Below are 24,830 nucleotides of genomic sequence, written 5' to 3'. Positions count from 1 at the left end.
TATAAAAAGGTACTTAAATATAGATGAGAAAGATAGATGTTTGTTCTTCTTCTGATATTGATGTTAAATAAAAGATGGAATGTTTTTGTCTAAAACCAGTTCCTCATTTTCCTTCCCCCTCCCCACTCCAAACACAATGTGAATGGCAGTGTGAGCAAAAGCTTCCTTTAAATCTGTTATTCAGCCCAAGTGTGTGTTAGGGGAAAAATTGTGTATAAAACCTAACAATAAAAAAGAGAATTGTAAATAGAAAAATAAAGCATGTAGATGAGACAAATATTCTGTGCTATAATTTAAAAATCCCAATGGGGTATTCTTGTGAGAAAGAGAGACTACATACTCATTAATTTAAACATGAATTCTCAAAAGCAATATTCCAACATGTTAATTTGCCATGATAGATTTATCCATTGAAATCAGTCCACTAGTCTTGACCAGCAAGTAAGATCTTAATTTTAACAGTTCAATTGAAACGAAATAAAGATTTTCACACAAATATCTTAGTAACATAGACTTTCCTGGATTGTATTCAACCTTGTCAGTTCATAGGTAATGAAACTCCTGGTAAATGTTAGTTTCTCACACAGTAGCAGGGTCTTACATGGAAAAGGGCTCTGTTCATTTTCTATTAAATCACAGAAAGAGATTATAGAATTGGTTAATGAAAACAGCTTATTTTTTGGAAATCAGTTAAAAAATCTAAAGTTATGAGTATAAAGTAATAAAAGAAAAAATAGCTGCTGGGATTCCCCTCTTCTTTACAGTGATATGGTAGAAATACAAGGAAAATGCACAACATCCTTTAGTTAGGAAATCTGGTCCCTTCACTTGCTACAGGGCTCAGTTTAGAGTAAGGAAAGAAAAAATATTTTTGGCTGCAGCTTTAGTAAACAATGAATGACAAAAAATATTGCAGAAATATCAAGAGATCTGACAACTCTGAGCACAGGTCTTGTCACATTGATATTGCCTATATTCCTCCATGAAGCTTGGCAAATAAATAACTGAGCCTGATTTTGGCAGAAGGAGATAAGGAAGTACTAGTTCCAGCATAGAACCAAGATTAAGAAAAAAACCCAACCAACAAAAAACAGTTGTTTCCTTTCCTGAATAATAAAGACATCATGTTTGCATATAGAACAGCTTTTGCATTATTGCTCTACGTATAAGAATATATTAAGGAACTCATAACAGACTACACATTACAAACTTAAGGTTCTTTGGTGAAGAATGAAAGAAAACAGTATTTGAGCTTTAAAGAAAATGATCTCATCCACTTTGATTTTATCTGTTGATCCGTTGGATCCTTTCACAGAGCAGGGAAAGATACTGTGTGAGTTTCACCATGGCAACAATTGCCACGCCCCCAGCCATCATACACGTTGGCCAAAAGAGCGAATGGAACAGCACGTTGGAACTGTAGAGTTTGGTTAGGATGACACTCTTCTGGTTTCCTTCCGGGTCAGAGTAGCAGGAGAAGTGTTGGTACTTCCTGAAGTTTTCCATGACAACATTCACCAGGGACATGGATTCTTCAAAATTTTTTCCACACTTAGGTATATAGGAGCACTGTGGAAAATGAGATAAACTGTCACCAGAAAATACTGTGTGTGTGTGTGTGTGTGTGTGTATCTAGTACGAGGAGGAGTATAGAGGCCAACTTAATGATCTGTGAAATAACCATGATTTTTTAAAAATATATATTCAAACTAGTGCCTCCAGAAACTAAGAACTCACACACTGATTAAAACAGTGCTTTTAGGTATTTGACCAGGATGTACTTTGATAGCTTGTTCATATAGTTTAAATGTTGATTAAAATCAAATAACTCAAGTGGATTCATTTTGCCACAGCTAAGCATGGTGTTATTCTCCATTGAATATACTTTTCCACAGAACAGAGTGTCAACCTTTCGTCATATCTGTCCACAACTGTCCATGTAATATCAAAAACTGCCAGTTCTCTCAGGGAAAGTAGTTTACTCTTGTCTTTTTTGGCTTGGCTTGATTATTTTTAGTCAAATTACCTTGGCCAAGAAGACAGCTATACCCCTGATGAGTTGCTAAAAACGAATCTTGGAAAGTGTAGGGATATTGAATAGTTGAAGACCTGTGATAAATGGTTCATGCCTAGTTAGCACTGACAAAGTAACTTTTTTCATAAAGCAAGGAAAAATAAAGCAGAATTAATTCAATTTACTCTTAAACTAGCACTCATCTGAGAATTTAAAATATCTTTTCTTTGATCTTTTCACCTGTTATCATTCTTGCTGTCTCTCTTCTATATGCCTGTCTTTTTTTCCTACCTACTTATATCCTTTGATTTCTTTCTTTGTATCTCTCTTTTCCTTTCCTGCCCTGTCCCCTTCCGATGATATTTTCCCCTCTATTCCCTCTTCCTGTTCTTTCTCCTTCTCTTCTCTCTCCCTCTTCTCTGGGTACAGATGGAACTTTGTAGTTTTTCTTCTTATTTATAGATATGTTTTTGCATATATTCTCCTAAATTAAAAAGCATACTGAGTGAAATAAGTCAGACAGGGAAGGACAAATATTGTATGATACTGCTTATATGTGGAATCTGAAAAATGGTATAAATGAACTGATTTATAAAACAGAAGTAGAGTTACAGATGTAGGAAACCATCTTATAATTATCAGGGAGGAAGAAGGAGGGAAATAAATTGGGAGGTTGGGACTGAAATATATACACTACTATATAGAAAACAGATAACTTATAAGGACCTACTACATAGCACAGGGAACTCTACTCAATACTCTATGATGTATATGGGAAAAGAACCTTAAAAAAGAGTAGATATATGTATAACTCATTCACTTTATCATACAACAGAAAGTAATACAGCAGTGTAAATCAACTATACTCCAATTAAAAAAAAAGTCTCTGAGGAGATGAAGTCTCTGTGACCCTCCTCCTTGGTCTGTAAATGAGCAGTGAAAAAACTGATATAACAATGAATCTATTTTTTTAAAAAGTTAGGAAAAAAGTGATTTAAATCACTTCTCTGCGAGATACGCAGGCCTTGGTTAAGTCTTTACCCTCTTTACAGTAAAAAAGGGTTTTTATTGCCTCCCAATAGGAAAAAAATTCCTTTTCCTTGTTATACACATTATCAAATGATTAATTTAATTGATTTATCTGAATTAAGATGGTTAGTGACAAGATTGCTGATAAACTGGTATTTTCATGTGAATTAGAAAACTATGCTGAATCATTAAAACACTTATTCTCTGTTGAAAAATTGTCATACTACACTGACTTCATGAAAAAAGCCCATGTATCTTACTAATACTGCCAGTTTATAAGATGTGATTTGAATATTGACACCCATGACTTTTACAGTGTCACTGGCTCTCCTAGGATTGTACAGTACTGTACACAACTCATGGGACTGTATAAGGAGACACAGATGAGGTGAGCTGTTGGTGAACTTCGAGGGACACTGATGGAAGTTTTGGGGCAGGATTCTGGAATTCCAGACACCAATTTAGACTTTTCACCAATTTAGACAATTTCACAGAAAGGAAATATAAAAGAACTGGAATAAGTTTTGCTAATGGAGTATGTTTGAATGACTCTTTTCCCTATTTTAGTGGGTATCCTGACACCTCAATTTTTTTTTTTTTTTACTGTGCAATAATGATTGGATTACTTCTCTATAAACATCAGGAAGATTCTGTAATTAGTTAAGAAAGGAGGATGTGCATACTGATATTGATCGTAAACAAGGCTTAATGTTCTCATACAAGGGCTGGTTGATACTTTCAGATTTAATCAGCTAAGAATAAATGTGAGTACACTCATAAATGTGAGTACTGCAGAGACCTGGTACTAGCACAACATTAACGGTCTGAAAGTGTCCCCAAGAAAGCAGAATTTCTCAGTGAGTTATAACTTAGTATGAAAATTGGCCTATGACTGCCGTGAAACAAATTTTCTACCAGTTGGATGCTTTCTGGATCAAAAGGGTTTAAAGTAATAAGGGGATACCTTTATATTTTTCCTTCTTCAGAGCTGCCCAGGTCATGTCTACAATTTTTTTTAATGCTTTGATTCAGAAAGCATTAAAAAAATTTAAAGACATTTATGGTTGAATTAAAAATGAGCCACTTTAGCATATAAATGCATCAGGCTTCTTTATATTTTGGTGCCAGGAGAGTTTATAGTAGTAGTTTTAGTGGCTAACAGTACTAAGTTATTGAAATGATCTCAATAAAAATGGCATTCCATTAAAAATAGAGTTTTTTCATTTCTTATGCTCTTGTGAATTGATTTGACTTTAAAATTTTTTTTGGATAAATGTTTATCAGCCAATGACAATAATTTTGTCACTACATAAGATTCTTCCAGATACAATGAGATATAAATTACTTTTGAGACCATTTAGCAAGGCTATAATACAGAAGTTGCTTTATTAAAGTTTGAAGCCATCAGAGTCTCAAATGCACGTGTTTGGACTAGCTAGATGAGGCGTGTCCCATATGGTTGGATGTGGGCCCATTGGCCAGCGGCACTTAGAAATGTAGCTCCACGTTACTAGTGGAGAAAAGATTCCTCTGCACTTGTGCTTTTAACTTTTTCTAACCATGCCACCCTCCACCTTTCAACACACATAAACTGCCTCCCACTAGACTAATATTATCCCTGAAAATTCCACCATATGTCAGTCATTCATTTGCTTTTATTATTGGTGAGACCTTCTTTTGTGCTTGTGAATGTATGAGGTAGTGTAACAAGCCCCTGACATGTTGTTGGAAGATCTGGTTACTGTGTTACTGTGTTTCTATAACCAAGTTACTTGGCTTGTTGAGTCCTCACAATCAACTTCTTTATCTATATAATGTGGTTGTATTATATATGTAATATATATAAATGCTATTAATTAATGTTATATATAATTAATTAATGTTATATATAAATAATTATTATATATATTGATGCCAGGAGCCTTCCTGGCAGGGGTGTGTGAGGATGTGTGAATATGCATAAAGTCTCAATAAGTTTTTACTAATAAAATTTTATTGAAATGTCCCACTTGTCTGTATGATCTATAAAGTCTTTAACCACATGCCCCATACTAAAGTGCAAAAACTTTAAGGATGGTGAAATGACTAGCTATATGGTTTTCACAGGAATAGACTTGTTTGATAACTCTTGTCATGTGTTCCTTGTTTTTATGTCCAAAGAGATCTGACATTATGCTAAACCCTACATTAGGATTCTAGATTTCTGCTTCAAAGTATAGCCATGTGTTTGTTTCTAAGACTGGTATGAATTTGGGGTAAGGATTTAGTGATCTTATGATTTCATCATTTTATGTGATTAGTTTAGAGTATGTAGAATGCATTTCAACAAATGAAAATTTGAGTTGAGTGATTTACACTTAGTTGGAAAAATGTAATATAGATTGAAAAGATAAAAATCCTTGAGTTTTTAAATCATTCTTTTATGATGGAATGTGTTGTCTAGGAAAAATTTTATTTTAGAGTGCATGATATAGAACACAAAGGAACATAGGAACAATAGTTTTAGGTACATAAGACACTTGCAGAATACACAGAAGAACTATACTAAAAAGATCTTCATGACACAGATAATCATGATGGTGTGATCACTCACCTAGAGCCAGACATCCTGGAATGTGAAGTCAAGTGGGCCTTAGGAAGCATCACTATGAACAAAGCTAGTGGAGGTGATGGAATTCCAGTTGAGCTATTTCAAATCCTAAAGGATGATGCTGTGAAAGTGCTGCACTCAATATGCCAGCAAATTTGGAAAACTCAGCCACTGCTGAGTTTTTCCAGCCACAGGACTGGAAAAGGTCAGTTTTCATTTCCAATTCCAAAGAAAGGCAATGTCAAAGAATGCTCAAACTACCGCACAATTGCACTCATCTCACATGCTAGTAAAGTAATGCTCAAAATTCTCCAAGCGAGGCTTCAACAATACATGAACTGGGAAATTCCAGATGTTCAAGCTGGATTTAGAAAAGGCAGAGGAACCAGAGATCAAATTGCCAAGATCATTGGATCATCAAAATCTACAGTGTTCCAGAAAGACTTCTATTTCTGCTTTATTGACTATGCCAAAGCCTTTGACTGTGTGGATCACAACAAACTGGAAAATTCTTCAAGAGATGGGAATACCAGACCACATGATCTGCCTCTTGAGAAATCTGTATGCAGGTCAGGAAGCAACAGTTAGAACTAGACATGGAACAGCAGACTGGTTCCAAATAGGGAAAAGAGTACATCAAGGCTGTATATCGTCACCCTGCTTATTTAACTTATATGCAGAATACATCATGAGAAATGCTGGACTGGATGAAACACAAGCTGGAATCAAGATAGCTGGGAGAAATATCAATTACCTCAGATATGTAGATGATACCACATTTATGGCAGAAAGCGAAGAACTAAGGAGCTTCTTGATGAAAGTGAAAGAGGAGAGTGAAAATGTTGCCTTAAAATTCAACATTCAGAAAAGTAAGATCATAGCATCTTGTCCCATCACTTTATTACAAATAGATGGGGAAACAATGGAAACAGTGACAGACTTTATTTTTTGGGCTCCAAAATCACCGCAGATGTATGAATGACTGCAGCAATGAAAATAAAAGATGCTTGCTCCTTGGAAGAAAAGTTATGACCAACCCAGACAGCATATTAGAAAGCAGAGACATTACTTTGCCAACAAAGGTCCATCTAGTCAAAGCTACTGTTTTTCCAGTAGTTATGTATAGATGTGAAAATTGGACTATAAAAAAAGCTGAGCACCGAAGAATTGATGCTTTTGAACTGTGGTGTTAGAGAAGACTCTTGAGAGTCCTTTGAACTGCAAGGAGGTCCAACCATTCCATCCTAAAGGAAATCAATCCTGAATATTCATTGGAAGGACTGATGTTGAAGCTGAAACTCCAATAGTTTGGCCACCTGATGTAAAGAACTGACTCATTTGAAAAGACCCTGTTGCTAGGAGAGATTGAAGGTGGGAGGAGAAGGGGACGACAGAGGATGAGATGGTTGGATGGCATCGCCGACTCAATGGGCATGAGTTGAGTAAACTCCTGGAGTTTGTGATAGACAGGGAGGCCTGGCATGCTGCCATCCAAGGGGTCACAAAGAGTCAGACATGACTGAGTGACTGAACTGAACTGAAGACACTTGCATACCACTTAAAATTTGTAGATATATATATATATTTCTTTTTTTCTTTTTTCCTTTAACATGGCTATAGGCCTTTCTTTTGTGCCTAACATATGACTATAGAGGGGCTTCTCTGGTGGCTCATATGGTAAAGAAGCTGCATGCAATTGCAGGAGACCTGGGTTCGATCCCTGGGACGGGAAGATACTCTGGAGAAGGGAATGGATTCCCACTCTGGTATTCTAGCCTGGAGAATTCGATGGAAATAGGAGCCTATTGGGCTATAGTCCATGGGATTGCAAAGAGTTGGAGACAACTGAGCAACAAACACTATGACTATAGAAGTCTACTGAAACTCTGAGGCAGTCATTCAGGGGAAGATTTAGACTTATATCTTTCTTCTCCATCCTGAATTCTGTTAATAAACTTTTGTACTTTCCCCAATCTCTTAAATTCTCTTTAGTATTGAAAATACAGAGATGGCCCCACAGCATGAGGCCCCACAGCATCTCCCAGCTGAGGAAACCTGGGTCCTGTCACCTTCTTCTGACCATCCTTTCCCTTCCAACAAAGATCCAGCAACTGCATCTTCTTTCCAGTTCTTTGGAAAAGAACCAAAAGTTTTTGTTTCTAAGCCTCCCTTCCAGAATCTTTCATATGGATAGAGTTATTTTTATTCTTCTGAGGTACAGAAGTTTTGAGAGAGTACCTGTTGGGTGTTTGCTTAGACATGCTTCACTAGGCAAGTGTGAAGCAAAAAGTGACAGGCCTTCAACCCAAAAATAAAAGCCATGGGGATAAGTGCGGGCAGTAGGAGGGGGATGTTTGGCTGGATAACCTCACTGGCCAGCCTCCTTTTCCTTATGACAGTAGGAAGGGAGCTGTCAATTCTCAAGATCACCTCAGGGAAAGGGTTTGTCCTCCATTTGTTCTTTTATTAAAAAGGCAGTGTCTTATTTCAGAGAGAGTTAAGTTTAATGAAATCTAATGAATACTTTTGAGTACCTCTAAAGTACCAGGTTGTGTGCTGGGCATAGGCATGAAAAACATAAACAATTTGAAACAGATCATTAGAGAGAGATAGGACAAAGGCAGGAGGGATGAAATGGGACAGCAATGAGGCTGAAAGGCTCTCAGTAAAAACTCTAGACTTCACAGAAAGTGACATGAAAGTGAAAGTCATTCAGTCGTGTCTGACTCTTTTTGACCCCATGGACTGTAGCCCACCAGGCTCCTATTTCCATCAAATTCTTCAGGCAAGAATACTGGAGTGGGTAGCCATTCCCTTCTCCAAGGGATCTTCATGACGCAGGGATTGAACCTGGGTCTCCTGCATTGCAGGCAGATTCTTTACCCTCTGAGCCACTAAGGGAGACCCTACACTTCACAGAGGTGGGCCACAAATTTGCTCTCAGAACTCTGTGGTATCTAGGGCATGCTTGTTCACAATGCCTATGAGATATAAACAAAGGCATTGCTCATGTGAAACATAAATATTCTTGATTCTGAAGTCAGATAGGGCTTCTTCAGTGTCCTCAAAGAATGAGTGTTGTATACATGTTTATTAAGCATACATGGTGTGCCAGGCTTTATGTTCTGTGCTGGAGAAGGGGACATAATCCCTATGTTAAAAGGGTGTAGAGATGCCCAACTGTCTGTCTTGGAGCACTCTGGCCCGCAGGGATATTCTGAACTTTTGAGTTCTTTGAACTCTAGTGATGGACAGAGGAGATGAGAGAGTAAACTGGGATGTTATTTTCATTCCCGCTTGAGACTTCCTGCTCCTTACCATCACTTTTAAAAAAGTGAATCTCACAAAATCTAGTTTAGACTTTAAGTTTGCACTTGTAGTATCTGCTTGATTTTGGCAAGTGGGACTGTTTGAAATGTTTCGTAGAGGAGAGGAAAACAGTATTCACAGTCTGCTATGTGATATGGTTTCCTGCAGCATGGAGACACAGGTCCCTCAAGAGAGGTTTTCCTTTTCTGTGTTTCCCAGAGCTTTCACATTTGTTATGGCATTTCTGCTTGATGTGGGGTAGAGGGGAAGCTTAAAAGACCCAGGAAACCCACTAATGAAAAAGGAGCCGTGTGGAGCCTCAGGATTAGTCAGTAACCACAGTAGATTGAACCAGGGAGCGCTCAGGTCCCTGATGTGTCCAATTAGGCCTTGAGAAAGTCAGATATCAAATCTGACCTTACCCTTCACCCTGGGTCCTCTTTCTCAGCAATGGAAAGAATTAGGTTCATTTTCCAGGTTTTTCTTCTTGATGCTCAGTGCAAGCTGTTTGGGGGAACATTCTTCCCTCTATTTCTGCATAAAGATGCCCTTAGCTGTGCCACAATTCACTTTTGGTGAGTAGTGACTAAACTTTGTCAATCACAGAATCATTTCTCAATCTATGGTCCACAGGCAGCTTCAGCGAATATCCAACAAATATTCCTAAGTTTAAGGTCCCAATTATGGGGATGTTGTGTGTCAAATTTCCGGGCACATTTCCCCCCTCTCTTTTCATGGTGCACTTCTGTCTAATATTCATTCTGTGTAAACTGGTGTTAAATATACAATTTTGTCCCCATGGAACACAGATAGTTCTATTCCTGGCTCATGGCCTTTTACTTGATCCTAAGCACCTCTTGACATATGGGATGGTGTGGATTCTCACCTATTCACTAAAATATGCCATTAGAAGGGTAAATATTTCATAGAATTTATAATTTTTAAAGCTCTTATCTTTACTCTTTCAAGAGAATGTGCTTTTTTACTTTTTAAGAGATATCATGTTGAGAGAAAGAGATTTAGTTTTAATTTAGACCTTAGTTGTGAATGTGTGACTTTGGGAAAATTATTTCATTTTCTGAATTCAGCTTGATTTTGTGAAGTGGTGATAGTAGTGGTATCTAATATGTGGGATTGCTGCTGCATTTAACAAGTGAGTTCATATAAAATATTTAGCCTTATACAGTGCCTGGCATATTGTGAGCTCTTGATAAAATATGACTATTATTACTTTAGGAGTAGGGTTTTAGTCAGGATTAAATGAGATGATTTTTGTAAAGTTCTTAGCATAGTGCTGACACATAGTATATCATAGACACTTAATAAATGTGGATCCCTCTTTTTCTCTCATTTAGATTCTCAACCTCACTTTATTTTCTTCCCTTTTATCCTTATCCTACTAAATGTTGTGCAGAGGAGCTCAGTGCTTACAAGCTTTGATTAAAATTTTAGAATCTCCCAGCATTCAAGATAAAAGCTAAACAAAATAAAAAGCAGTGGTTCTGCCACTCTTTGGAGACTGTTTTAGTTGTCACACATGGAGGAGGAGGATGCTAGTCTTCTAGAGGGTAAAAGCCAGGAATGCTGCTAAACATCCTACAACCTACAAATCAGGTCTCCACCCTTCTCTCAGAGACAGCAAAGTAATATTCCACTCCAGATGCTAATAGTCCCGAGATTGAGAAATTCTGGTCCAAATATGTATACTCTCTGCATGTGGGGAAACCAGAAAGCTTCAGAGTGGGTGACAAAATGAGGGGTGATGTTGAGTTTGGAGCTTTAAATAATTGGCTAATTCATACAAGTTATTCTCCACTCAGAATAGCTGGCTTCCTTATTATAATTATATTATATACGTATATATATATGTATAAAATATGGTATTGTGCTTGTGTGTGTGCTAAGTTGCTCCTGTCGTGTCTGACTCTTTGCGACCCTATGGACCCTAAAGTAGCCCTCCAAGCTCCTCTGTCCATGGGATTTCCCAGGCAAGAATACTGGAGTGGGTTGCCGTTTCCTTCTCCATGGGATCTTCCTGACCCAGGGATAGAATCCCCATCTCTTAATGTCTCCTGCATTGGCAGGTGGATTATTTACCAGTAGTGCCACCTGGAAAGCCCATATAGCATTATACTATGTATAAAAAATGGATATATTTTCTTGTTTTGTACAAAAATTCATTTGAAATATTCTCTTAAACCAGATGGGGGCTTTGGGGGATCCCTGGTAAAGTAAACAAAGTTTTAACCTCTTAAAGGAGATCAGCATTGAGAAGTTTAACAACCACAGTGAATCAATACTCAGCCACTGTTTATGATCCCAGTGACACCTTGTTGCCAGGAGAGGCAGGGGCCCTTGAACCTACTTGCAGCTCCTAGAGATTGTTAGTTAGTCAGTTGCTCCACTAGAGCATGCCAGCTTATCAGCTTAAGCAGCTTCAGTTGTACTAGTGACAAGAGGTTGGTCACTGGGTTTAAAAGCTAAAGAAAAAGAATATATGAGAGAGTGTGAAAATTTAAAAATAAAATCCTTTTGAATCTCATTCTATAAAGAAGCAGGAAGCTTGACTGGCATCTCTTTGCCTCCTGTTGTCTCAAATCAAACATTTTCAGTAGTGTGCCTTACGTGTCAGTAAAACCATGCCTATTCGTTGGTAACTATAGGAAAGGTTACTATTTTTGGTGAGCTTGGGGAATAGTTATAGGAAGGAGAGGTGAAGATAGAGAATATTTTAATTTTCTCCCCAGGAATATTTTGTATGTTTCTCATGCTACCTTAAGATCATGGTTTAGTGACCTTTTGACATGGTAATAATTGTATTTTCAATGCATGTATTATGCTTCTAATTAAAGGCAGAGGACAGCTAACCAGAGAGTGAAGAATCACTGGGCCAAGAAGGTGAGCCTACTGTTTGGTGTTACCTTTCCCCTTGGAGTGTCTGTTGATTCTAAAAGGGGCTGAGATCCCAGAAGGCTGGATGGAATTTTTGATAGCCTTGTAGAGCTAGGGGCAGGAATTGTCATTACAGCCTATCAAATGTGGGCCCATATTCACTTTGGGTCAGGACACTTCAAGGCTGCATCCTAGGAGTGATGGTCAACCTGAAGAAGATAGGTCCTCACAAGGACTTCAGCTCAAACTTCAGTTTATGTAGTCAGAATGAGGTGATCATGATTTGTACCTAGGGGCCTTGCAGAAGCAAATGGAAATAAGTTTTGGAAAAGATGACATCGTGACATCAAACTAGGCTTAAAATTGTTTTTATAACTATTTTTCTAGATATGATGTCTGATATCTAATGAGAAATAGCCATACATTACAATGCAGCACGAAAACAGTCAAGAAACAAAAAATAGAAGAGGCCCATAGGGTCTTCAGATTTCTTGAAGTCATCAAAATAAACTTTAAAATAACTACAATTTTACTTTTTATGTTGAAGAATTTAAAAGACAAAAATTAGAATATTGCAGAAAACTAGAAAGTATAAAATAAGATTGGAATCGGTATTCTAGAAATGAAAAATACAGTAAGAGAAATTAAGAGCTCAATGGATTTGGGTTTAATGATAGATTTGTCAGAGCTGAGGAAAGAATTGCAAATCAGAAGTTAGGTCAATATCTAGAAAGAAGCACAGAGAGACAAAAGGAGGGAAAATACTAAAGAGGGAGATATACAGGGGATACAATGAGAATGCCTAACATGGTCCATTGGAGTCTAAAAAGGAGAAGCAGGAAAGAATGAGAGCAGAGGAAATATTTGATGAAATAATGACTGAAGACCCCCTAAAATTGTCAAAGAACCTCAAGGAACAGCAGGAGAGGCCCTTGGAACACTAAGCAGGCAAGATAGAAATAAATGTTCACTTTGGCACATAATAGTAGTTCAACTGTGAAGAATTAAAGAAAATAATCTTTAAAGCAGACCAAGATTGCCTTCAAAGAAGTAGCAATTAGACTGAGAGCTGATTTCCAAATAGTTATAATTCTTACCAGAAGACAATGGAGTGTTTTCAATGTACAGAAACAAAAAAAAAAACAGCCAACTTAGAATTATATACTCAATGAATAGATACTTTGAGAATGAAAAGAAAATATTTTCAGACAAATGAATACTTTCAGAGATTTCTTTAGAGAAGATATTGTACTAAATATTAAAGAATGTTCTTCAGGAAGTAGAAAAAAATGATCCAGATAGAAGACCAAAGATAAAAGAAGTAATGAAGAATAAGGAGATGGAAAATGATGGGGACACATCTAAATAAATAACTACCATACACAAAAGCAATATAATGTCTACATGGGCTTAAAGTACATATAGAATAAAAATGATAATATGTAACTTGAGAAGAGAATAAATGAAGGTAAAATGTTTTAATATCCTTGATTAGTCAATATTTCAAGTTGTAATGACTAGTTAAACACTAAAAAAACAGTAACAGAGCAGATAACTTCCAAGAAAATAGAGGGGAAAATGGAATCACAAAAATAATCCAGTGAGGAAAGGGTGGTCTTTTCATAAATGGACTTGGGCAAATGATTGTCCATATGAATAAAAAGAAAATCTAGAAACTTGACTCTTGCATGAAAATCAATTCCAGGCAGATTGTACTCAAAATGTGAAAGAAAAAAAATAACGTTTCTAGAAGATAATTTGGGAGAATTGGCTTCATGACTTCTGGATAGGTAAAGACTTTTTACCTTTTGACAGCAGGACAGTCAAACAATTGGAAAAAAGAAAGAGAAAGAAAGAAAGAGGAAGAGAAAGAAGAAAGAAAGGAAAAAAGAAAAGAAAAATAAATATTGACAAGGACAAGAATTTGGTTGCACTAAAACTAGAAACTTCTTTCATTCAAATACATCATTAAGAGAGTGAAAAGATGACATTTCACATCCAGAGAAGATATTTGCAACACAACAATCAAGGAAGGTTTGCATCTAAATTTAAAGAATTCCTATAATAAATACTAAGAAGAAAGAATCCAATGGAGTCAATTCAATAGAAAACAAGAGACTTGAACAGACACTACACAAAAAAAGATATTCAAAATGCCAATAAATGAATGAAAAGCTACTTGATAGCATTAGTCATCAGAACTTCAAGGTTCTGATTTCCTGCAGTGCAGGACATGTTTTATTTCTTTGCTTTCATAGTAATTATGTAAAGGATCTCTTTAGGTCCTTAAGCTGCACTTTTTCATTTTTTGCATGTCTCACAGTTAAAAACAAGGTAAATAAACTAAACAATGACCTAGTATCATGCTGACAGCAGACAAAATACTGGTTCTAAAATCTTAACGGAGATTTTCTATAAGTTTCACTCCCAGTTTATAGCTTACATATTGCATTCACAGGGTTGTACTAATAAAACATCAAGACAAGAAAATGGAAATATGTCTCAGTTTTTCATGTCTATTCAATTTTGGCCAATTTTCAATTTCTTGGAGATTTGAGAGTTTTATAAGTATCCATAATTACAGGTCAGTTTTGATTTAAAAACTTGACTTGAGGGATCTTGAAACACACACATTTTGTGGGAGAACTAGCTATGTATATTTGTAGAATAGGATTAAGATTGGTATTGTTTGTGTGTTCTTCTCCACAAATGAAAGGAAATCAGAGCAGACCTTGTGTCTTCAGAGATATTTGCAAGAATATTTTAATTCTTGCAAATTCTTGCAAAGATATTAAGTTAAGTTAATGTAACCAAAAGGCAAGGGTTTCCTTATTTGTGCTAATATATCAGAAAGCAAATCCTACATTCTAGTATCAAGCTCCACAGCTATTGAGTTTTTTCAAGACATATAATCTGTATCATTTAACTGCTGATAATTGTAGAGTTTTTACAAGAAAGACTAGAGTGAGAGATGCATCCTGATGACGAGGGCCAATTGTCCTATTAGAGAATGGCATCAGGTTGTCTTGGCATATGAAAGTCCTCTGGCCATCTAAATTGCTGCCATAAATAAAAAACTCAATGTATTTAACTTAAAATTCATAATGGCAGGTTGATTCTGCTGACACTTTATTGGTTATCCCAGAACTTTTAAATGCAAATTTTATTTGCAGCTTTAATACAGTGATACTAAACATTTAACAGGTGCACTTTGAATATATTAGTGCTGGAAAATTCAGCCATGATGAACCTAATGTTTATGAAGAAATAGACAAAGGCACACATACTGTGACCATGGGTTGAAGGTCTTGCCTGAGCTTTGCTGGGCATGCTCTGTACTCTGTTCTTATGCTCACAATGACCTTGCAAGATGGTCATTGTTATTACCTTTTTAGAGAAGAAGATACTGGGGCTCAGAGAGGTTAAGTTATAGCTCCGAGACCATAGAACTAAGTGACAACGACCTTGTAAAGGCAAAATACAGTTTAACCCCATGGTTCCCAGGTATATGACAAATACCTGTTGGGTTTTTTTTTTTTTTTTTTTGCTTATATAACTCAGATTAAGCTGCACATTTGCTTAGAAAAATTTAATCTATTTGTGTATCAATAAGGATATGGTGTTTACCCTTCTAAATGGAAGTAAAGGCTAAATCTTCACTGCTACAAAATGGGGACTGATTTGACCACGACTTGCACAGAAAATAAATGTTTCTCAAGCAAGAGTCAAGGTGTGCGATGAACTCTGTGACTGGATGAGGCAGGGTCTACTTTGTAGTGGCATGTTTGCTTTGAAATGCTGGCACAGAGGAACTACAGACAGAGATGAATTGGTGTGGAGCTACATGAGGGCGAACGAGATGCAGTGTGTGCCAAGCTCCTACCTTCTGATTGATTTTTATTGTCTCTTCTGTGTGGTAGAGAAGGAGCTTTTCACCGGAAGAAGTCAGGTTAACATACACCTGTAGGCAGGGGTACTGAGAGAGTTTCCAGCAGTCCGGACCACAGCTGAAGGAGCAGTTAAATGTTTCTGTGATGGACGCATTCAGCAAGGTGCACTGAGCCTCCTCGGTCCATACACTACATAGAGAGGAGAAGAGTAAGCACAGATGCCAAGGACGCAGAAACTGGAAGCAGAGGAGATCGTTTGTCAGTTCCTTGACCTGAAGAATCTTCCAAGTCTATAATACAACCTACTTGTAACGTGTATGCCTTTGCATAGAGCAGCTTTGTTAAAGTGAAAGTTGCTCAGTCATGTCCAACTCTTTGCGACCTGATGGACTATACAGTCCATAGAATTGTCCAGGTCAGAATCTGGAGTGGGTAGCCTTTTCCTTCTCCAGAGGACCTTCCAAACCCAGGGATCGAACCCAGGTCTCCCACATTGCAGGCAGATTCTTTACCAGCTGAGCCACAAGCTAACTGCTATATAAACATAAGATAAACTTTGCCTGGAATCTAAGAACTTTTCCAATGATTTCTATCAAATGTAGTATCATCTTTTCCAATGCTTGATTTAAATTAGATTTTTTTTCCTTATAAAATTCACCAGTAAGGGTAAGGTAGCATCTTTTTATATCAGAGCCTGTACCCACCCTTCATTTCTACATTGTAACCTGCTTCCTGTCATGCCTTGGTCCTCACCTCACAATCTCTGCCTACTTTGCAGGCAGAGAAGGGGAGGAGAGATGATGAAAGAGTGGAGGGACTTAAGGTCTGGTGTGATAGGTGAAAGGACAATGATGCATTTCTTTAAGGTCTTCCTAAAAATGGAGAAAAGATAACTTTACCTTTTGATTATACCAAGAGCAATCAGTTATTGTATCCTTTTCATCCTAATTGATGCTTTACATACATTGTCTTTTTTTCTTTTATATGTTGGATATGAAATTCTTTTAAAGGTGAGTGAATTGACGGTCAGAGAAGTCAAATGCATTCAAAGACACATAGCTAGTAGGTGGTGGAAATTGTGACTCCACCCAGTCTTGTATTTCTCTAAAGCCCAGGCTCATTGTGGGGTACTGCACTGCTTCCCCACAGTGGAAAAGAGGCTATTATATGATATTAATGGATTCCTATCCATGTCCTGAGACCTCTTAGTTAGAAAGATTAAACAAACAAACAAAGAAAACCCCTCGAGCTGCCCATTGGACAGCTTTTCATTCTAAAATATTTATAATTTTATGATCAAGAGTAATATTTGTGATTAGGAAGTAATGTACCCAGAGTCGATGTTTCACTTCTGGATATAAACTGATTACCAGAGTGATTAGAAAATAGCACGTTTCTTTGCAGATTAATAGCTCTTCTTTTGCTGGATGTGTGTTAATAGGGCCCCCTTTTCATGTCCAATTTTGTACAGAGCCAGGATTCAAGCCCTGACTCCCTCTGGTGTGGCATATTTTCTGGGGGCTTGAGTGGTCAGATTTTGCTTATACAAGGAAGGAAAAAAAGTCTTAGATGATGCTAAGCATTTGTAAGTATTGGAAAGTGGTTTTGGAATCAGTGGACTCTGCGGCCTGAGGCATCCGTGTTTTCATTGAGGAGTAGAGCTGAAAGCATCAGGGAGGCAGAGTAGAGAGGCCATAAGTGGGAAAGATGATGCCTTAATTTTAGCAAATTACTGTGTTTCAACTAGATTTTGCTTCTAAAATGAAAGTATTAATTTAAGTGGGGAAATGAATGCCACAAAATGGTTTGATTCTCTTTTGGATTGAAACCTCAGTTTTTCATTTGAAAGGGCCTCATTTCTTTAAACTGAAGCATCATGAGACTTTCTTGATTAGTTAAAGCAATGCTGGGCTTTCCCATGCTCAGAGTATCCGATATGGACAACAGCTAGAAACGCTGGGGCGTGTTGTGGCTTACTAAGGGGGAACACACTTGCCAACTCAGTGTTTGTCTCTGTATCTATGTGGTAAACCCAGGGCAAATACTTAAATAAGAAAAGTTCAAAACCTGTTATTTTAGAAAGTGCAAAGAGCACCAGATTTGAGCTCCTTGTGATAATGTAGAAGGGTGGGGTGGGGTAGGAGGTAGGAGGGAGATTTAAGAGGGAGGGGATGTACGTATACCTATGGCTGATTCATGGTAATATATGGCAGAAACCAGCACACTATTGTAAAGCAATTATCCTCCAATTAAAACTAAATAATTAATCTTTAAAAAGTGCATAGCAGTGTTTTTCAGCCTGTTAGAATCACTTGGGGAACTTTAAAAGTTACTGGTGACTGGGTTCCACTCCAGACCAATTAAATCTGACATTATGGAATGATGGTGGTGGGGCCTGGGTGTCAGTATTTTTAAAAGATTTTCAGGAAGTTGAAATGTGCAGCTGAGAACTGCTAGTGTGTGGGGTGACAGAAGAGAGGGCTGTGGAGGAAAAGGAACGCAGGTGGAGAATGGACAGAGGTGTTAAGAGCCAAGAACAGGGATTCTGAAATTAACAGGATATAGGTTTGAATCTTGGCTCTTCCTGCCAAATACTAAAGCTGGCTCACAAGTAAAGAATCAGCCTGCTAACGCTAGAGACATGGGTTTGATCCCTGGGTCAGGACTATCCTCTGGAGAAGGAAATGACCATCCACTCCAGTATTCTAGCCTGAGAAATCCCATGGACAGAGGAACCTGGCGGGCTCCAGTCCATGGGGTTGCAAGAACTGGACATGACTTAGTGACTGAACAACAACAATAATGACACTGCATATTGGATCTTTCTTGAACCTCAATGTTGCTAATTTTATGAAAATATATATACTTACCTTATAGAACAGTTGTGAAAATTAAAAAAGTAATGTACGGCAAGTCCCTGGCACATAGTAGGTGGTTTACACATAGAGCTATTTTTATCATCGTTATTAGATAACATCATTGACAGTAGTATGTGCCAGACACTGCTCTAAGTGCTTCATAGCAAAGAAGGTAAAAAAGAGGACCTCGGAATTGCTAAGCTGTGTGGGAGATGGAGAAGGAAGACAGAAGACAGCATCCCAAGCACCCAGGGGTGTTACCTCTGCATGTATGAGCGCAGGAGTGTGATTCCCAGCAGAAAGTACATCATGATGGAGCACACCATCATGGCCAGTCCCAGGAGAATGGCCCGGTCCTCTCCTGCTTTCAGTGCTGTGACAGTTTTCCTTTTGTCCAGGAGGTCGTGGTCCCTGATTTTTTGGTAAATATTTCTGAGGTTGAAAATAATACAGTTTTACATGAAGTTCACAGTCAGTCAGTACAGCCCTAAAGAATAAGTCTCTGCTCAGGCCTTCCCAAGGCAGAGAGGTCGAGAGGTGCCCTCCAAACCTGCCTGAGTGCAGTTGCACCCCAGCACAAGACCGCTGCATCGCAACCCATTCCCACACCCAACCCTGAACAGAAACAAGTCTCCCATCTTTACTTGGGGTGTATGTCTAGCTGTCAATACTTTCTCTTTTTTTCTAAGTCTGAAGAAAGAAAGCAATGCCCTCAGTTGTTTAGATAATGCTTTGGGTTTGTTTCCTTTGCCAACCCCCAGCTGATCATCACTGATCTTTCTATAGCCTCTAATACCTAACGGAGCATTAATTCAAATAAATGGCAACATATATCAGGAAACTATCAACTTAATGTTTTACTTTCCCTCAGTAGTAATAGACAGAATTTATTCTGGTTAACATTCTTAAGCATAGGGTTGCTTAGAGCTCTGTTGACTTGAGATTTGTGGAGACGTCCAGTGGTGACCCAGCCTTATTTTCTTGTATGGTAAACATTTGAGCAAGTTTACAAAAATGTCAGTCAGATCAAGCCAGATTCCAAAACTTTGGATAGTTTTATTACTATCTGTAAAATTTTTCAATGATTAAAAAAACAAAACAAAACAGATTGGAGTCACTGTCTCCTAGTTCAAAACCTGATTTCATGGCTTACTAGCTGTGTTAGCTCTACAACTTCCTTATTCTGTCTAATTCCTAGTTCCTTGAAAAGTGGATATAATGGGTAACTACACTGTTATGGTTAAATGAGATGACATAAGTAGGTGGAGAATGACTGACTTGAAGTATTTAACAAATGTTCCCATTTAAAAATGGTGTGAGGAGCTATAGCTTTATGACATGGGCATCAGAACATCCAAAATTGCTGTTCTTCTCCAAAGAATTCCTATAAGACAGAATGGCAAAGGAGTGAATAATGTAAAAAGCTTCTTAGTGGAGGGTTGAATTTGAAACTAGGTCTGAAGGAGAAGGCAGAAAAGAAGTGAAAAATTGCTGGAGATGCTGGCTGGTGGGAGAGAGATATGAGAAGTATGGCAGGAAGGCAGGGATTGTGGGAAGGCGGGAGACCAAGGAACCATGGGGATCTTCTCCAGTTTCTGTTTTGAGAAGGGAGCTTTGGATTTTAGGGCGCAGGAGTGAGTTTGATGGGGAAGTGGCCAGTTTTCAGGGCCCGGGAACAGGGAGGAGGACAGATAGAATGATGAAAATGAAGGAAAAAAACTCTTATGCCATTTTTATTTTAATCTTCAGACAAAAAGTCAACATGCATGAGACAGACTTCAGATTTTCCTTTCAAATTTTCATGACAAGTCACTTTCATTGCTTGAAAAAGAACTAGAATCCAATGTGGAACTTTGCCGAGGAGGAAAGAGATGCCTGTTATTTGTATAATTGTATGTATATTTGGGGCTTCTATTCTGCTTCATGCTCCAGGATGGCCTTACTGGTGTTAACAGCAGGCATACATTCTGGGGGGGGCATGTTCATTCTGGGCTGGTGGTTAAGATATTTTAATCCCCTACAGAAGGGTAAGAGCACACACATAGCATATTTCTAAAAGTTTTTAAGGAAGAATATATATTAATCTTCTTTGGTGGCTTAGATAATAAACAATCTGCCTGCAATGCAGGAGACCTGGGTCTGATCCCTGGGTCAGGAAGATCCCCTGGAGAAGGAAATGGCAACCCACCCAAGTATTCTTGCCTGGAGAATCCCATGGACAGAGGAGCCTGGTTTGCTACAGTGCATGGCGTGGCAAAGAGTCAGACACGATTGAGTGACTAACACACACACACATTAATCTGGTTACTGGAGTAAAAAATTAACCAGTTAGCTTATTGTCATTATTATTTAAAAGTTTTTTTCATGATATAGTTTATACAAATTTTTTCCTTGAGGAGTGGGTCCTTTGTAGTAGGAGAATCATAGCTGAATAGAGGCCTTTGTTCCTCATCTTTTCATGGCCCTGCCTTCCTGGCTCCTTCCTACTCTCCGTCACTCTTGGCCATTCTTTCTCCTCATCAGTAGGAAGAGGAAGAAGCTCTGAGAGCCTGTCATTTTCATTACTCTCCAGTTCCCAAGCCCAGTGCTTCTGGACAAGCTGGTTTGCCCTGTCTTTGACTTCCACAGACTGGCCACTACCCATTCCCTAAGTTTCCTCATTCTTTTCTGAGATTTTATTTGGAAAATATAAGATTTATATGAAAGCTCTTAAACTTTATCCTCTATGAACCTGAATAAAAAAAAATCAGTGCCCATTCATATAAAGCCAGACTTTGAAACAAGAAAAGGCAGTCTGAGTGGCTTCAAAGACCTACTGTAAAATAATAAACTGATGTTACTTCCCTGTTGTTATTTATCAACATGTATTTAATTCTAATGACTATATTGAGATTTGAATTTCCTGCAGGTGGAAGCCAGAAAGGAGGGTCTTTGATACAGTCTCGGATACAGAATAGTAGGCTGTTACACTGCATTACTTATGGCAGTCTATACCCATAAAAAGACGCAGAGTAATCAGTCAGTTCTGTCATTAGAACAAGAAGCACATAAAAATGATTCAAGTAGGTAATTTAAAAACAAATCACAATTTGGAAATAGTTAACAAATGTTCTTCACATGCTTTGGAATGTGTAGAGAAGAGGGAAAATGATTGGTTTCCACTCAGGCTAAACACATCTGGGAAATCAGGATATTACTCAGCAAAATGAAATTGGGTGAGTGAGATGGGACATCCTCATGAAATTCATCAGTAAGTGATAATTGAATTAATGGATAAGTTAAAGGATGAATGAATGATTTGAAGGAATAGAAAATACATAGTCCACAAACTTATTTTGAGTGCTAGTAATCTGTAGTTACTGGGCATGTGGCCCCTACCCAATAGGAAGACCGACATGAAAAAAAATCAACATAGGGTAGTAAACTCAGTGCCAGAGCCATTCACAGAGTGAGTGTAGAATAATTTCCCCAGCCTGAGGGATGAGGACAGGGAGCAAGGATTGAGGTCAGGGAAGCCTTGCTGGAGGAGAAATGCCTTAAACAGAATATTCAATCAGAGTTAACCTAATGAGACATGAAGTCAAGGGCATTTCAGATAGAAGAAGTCTCATGAACAAAGGATGGAGATTTATAACTTCATGCTGACTATCAGAAACCATACCAGTTTTACTACTAGTAGGATGAGTGTGGGACAGCAAAAATGGGGCAAATAATTTTGGAAAGGTGGTAGGTTATGAAGAGCTTTTGTAGCTCATTTAAGGAGCTTGGTTTTTACCCTTTAATTAATGGGAAGCTGGTAGAGGGTGACATGATCAGAACTGAGTTTCAGAATGATCACTCTGGCTGAAGAGTGGAGATTAGATTAAAGACAGAATCAGACTTAAATCAGAAAGAAGAATTAGGGGATTGTTACTGTAGTGCTGGCAAAGGATGATGAGGGCATGATGTAGGAATCATGTGGGAGAGATGGAGAGAAAAGGATGTGTGGAGAAATATCTAGGAGATAAAACTTTAGGATTTGGTGACTGATAAAATATAGGGGATGGCGAGGAAGTGAAAAAAAAGGGTATAGTTTAGATTTATGATCAAGAACTTGGCTTAAATGACTGAGGAAATGGTAGAGGGTGTTACAGCAGGGGTCCTTATTTCCCTATTCTTCAGGCTTCCAAACAGGGGACTTTTGTTGCCTTGGCTAAGAAGGGAGAGGCTGATTGTTCATTTATAGATTTTCTCCCTGACAGACATAGTGTCCTGAGTTCAGGTGAGGAGTGACTGATCTGATTGGTGAGATAGATCAGATCCTGACTGTCAGAGGCCCTGTCTACCTTTTGTTAGTTTGAAGATCACTGTTTATATGTGGCACAATCTTCTCCCTATCCTTTTGTACTTGCCTTTGTTCAGGCCTGGTATAAGCGGCCTTCTATAAGCCCCAGGTTGGGGAGGGAGTGTCCAATGTCTGAGACGAGGTGGATTAGTGAGGTGCCCCTCCCAAGCCAAGTTGTCTTCAAAGCTGGGGGAAGGAACATGATGTTATATTTTGGGTATCAGGCCTAAACATCATGCTTCATACAAGGAAGCCTTGTACATTGGGGGTTACTCTGCCACTATGGGGGCTTCCCAGGAGGCTCAGCAGTAAAGAATCCACCTGCAATGAAGGAGCTGCAGGAGACATGGGTTTGATCCCTGGGTCGGGAAGATCCCCTGGAGAAGGGAATGGCAACCCGCTCCACTACTCTTGCCTGGAGAATGCCATGGACAGAGGAGCCTGGTGGGCTACAGTCCACAGGGTTGTACAGAGTTGGACATGACTGAAGTGACTTAGCACACAGGCACACACTGCCTAGCAGGGTGGATAATTCATCTCTCTTTGATCCTTTGTGTCTATTCTCTGTGAATCTACTTACAAGGGGGTGGGGGGAGAAATAAGAGAAGGTTAGTATAGTTCACTGAAGTAGACCTCTAAGGAGGAATGATGAGTATGGGGCACAACTACAAAATCAGTTTCAAAAATGAGGGATATGCAACAGTAGGTACAGAGCAGGAATTTGAATCTGTTAGTCTGAAGGAGATCTAGCCTTGGTATGTCCTGGAAAGGCAGTATGTTTAAGCTCTGTTGGAGCAGTTGTGGCTTCATGGTTCATCATGAACCATGAATCAATATGGTGGATACAAAGCAACACTTAAACATGTTTGCAACAACGAATAGTACATATGTGCAGTCTTTTCTACATATACATGGAGCATCCTGCCCAAATCCTTTTGGAGAATGTGAGTTATTCATAAAACTACAAGGCAAATTCAAGTATAACAAAATATTTTACATACAAATTTTGATTGTCCAATAAACCTATATTTTTACCCCAAGCAATAGTCAACACAATACAATTTTATTTCAAGTTCCTTATTTGACTAGAAGCTTAAAGTTTGATATTATCCCTATGATTCATAAGCAAATTATTTATGAGACTGTGCATCTACAAACATGGACATAAAATGTGAAATGTGCAAAAATTTTTTTTCTCATTGGGCTTACCTATTTAAATTCAGATTACCTTGGTCTTTAGCCTGCAGGAAGAAAACTTCAGGTTAAGGCAGGGTAAAGGTCATTTATTAATTCATTTGTTTACTCATTGTCAACATTTTGGTCTTCATAAGATGCAACATACTCTGCCAAATTCTGGGGATACAAAGTGAATAAGATGTCCTGAGGGAGTTGGGTGAGACACAATCGTTACAATGCATCTTAAGGAGACTTATTATAGTGAGTACAGAAAGGAAGGAAGTCAATATGCTAGGGGCCAGTTTGATGAAGTTTCAGTTACTGAATGGCTAATATACCAAGATTAGACCATTTGCCAGTTTATTGAAGGATCACTCTGCTAAATGAATAATTTGCCCACTTAATCACAGATTTGAAAAAGACTTATTTTAATGAGCATTGTTTTAAGTATAGTAAATTAATATGAATATATTTTCTTATGAATATTTTTAAATGATATTTTAAAAGTACATTCAACTATACTCTTCTTATGAATATGTTCTTTTCAACAGTATTTTAAGATCTGTTTGATTTTTTTTTTAAAGCTAAGTAAGTTTCCTAGGGAGGTTTAGTCTCTTTATAAACATATTCTTATGAATATATTCATAGATGTATCTTTTTGAATCTGTGTATGAATATATTCTTCTAATAGAGCGAAAATTCAGCATTTCACTTGGGAACCTTTCCATTTATAATGATTTTTTTTTTC

General features: G+C 37.9%; 1 protein-coding gene across 1 annotated transcript in view; it reads right to left on the bottom strand.

Moving 5' to 3' along the window:
- Positions 1-1,284: 1,284 nt before the first annotated feature.
- KCNMB2 (potassium calcium-activated channel subfamily M regulatory beta subunit 2) overlaps positions 1,285-24,830 on the bottom strand; it is a 249,371-nt gene continuing 225,825 nt past the window's right edge. The window contains exons 3-5 of the mRNA XM_061167884.1: positions 18,844-19,014; positions 15,718-15,913; positions 1,285-1,569 (exon numbers count right to left, since the gene is read on the bottom strand). Coding sequence (XP_061023867.1) covers positions 1,285-1,569; positions 15,718-15,913; positions 18,844-19,014 — 652 coding nt within the window. The remainder of the gene's footprint in view (positions 1,570-15,717; positions 15,914-18,843; positions 19,015-24,830) is intronic.

The sequence above is a fragment of the Dama dama genome, chromosome 19 (assembly GCF_033118175.1).
Source record: "Dama dama isolate Ldn47 chromosome 19, ASM3311817v1, whole genome shotgun sequence".
In the NCBI taxonomy this organism is placed as follows: Eukaryota; Metazoa; Chordata; class Mammalia; order Artiodactyla; family Cervidae; genus Dama; species Dama dama.
The sequence above is the reverse complement of the archived record's forward strand: the minus strand, read 5'-3'. Positions and strand labels throughout refer to the sequence as shown.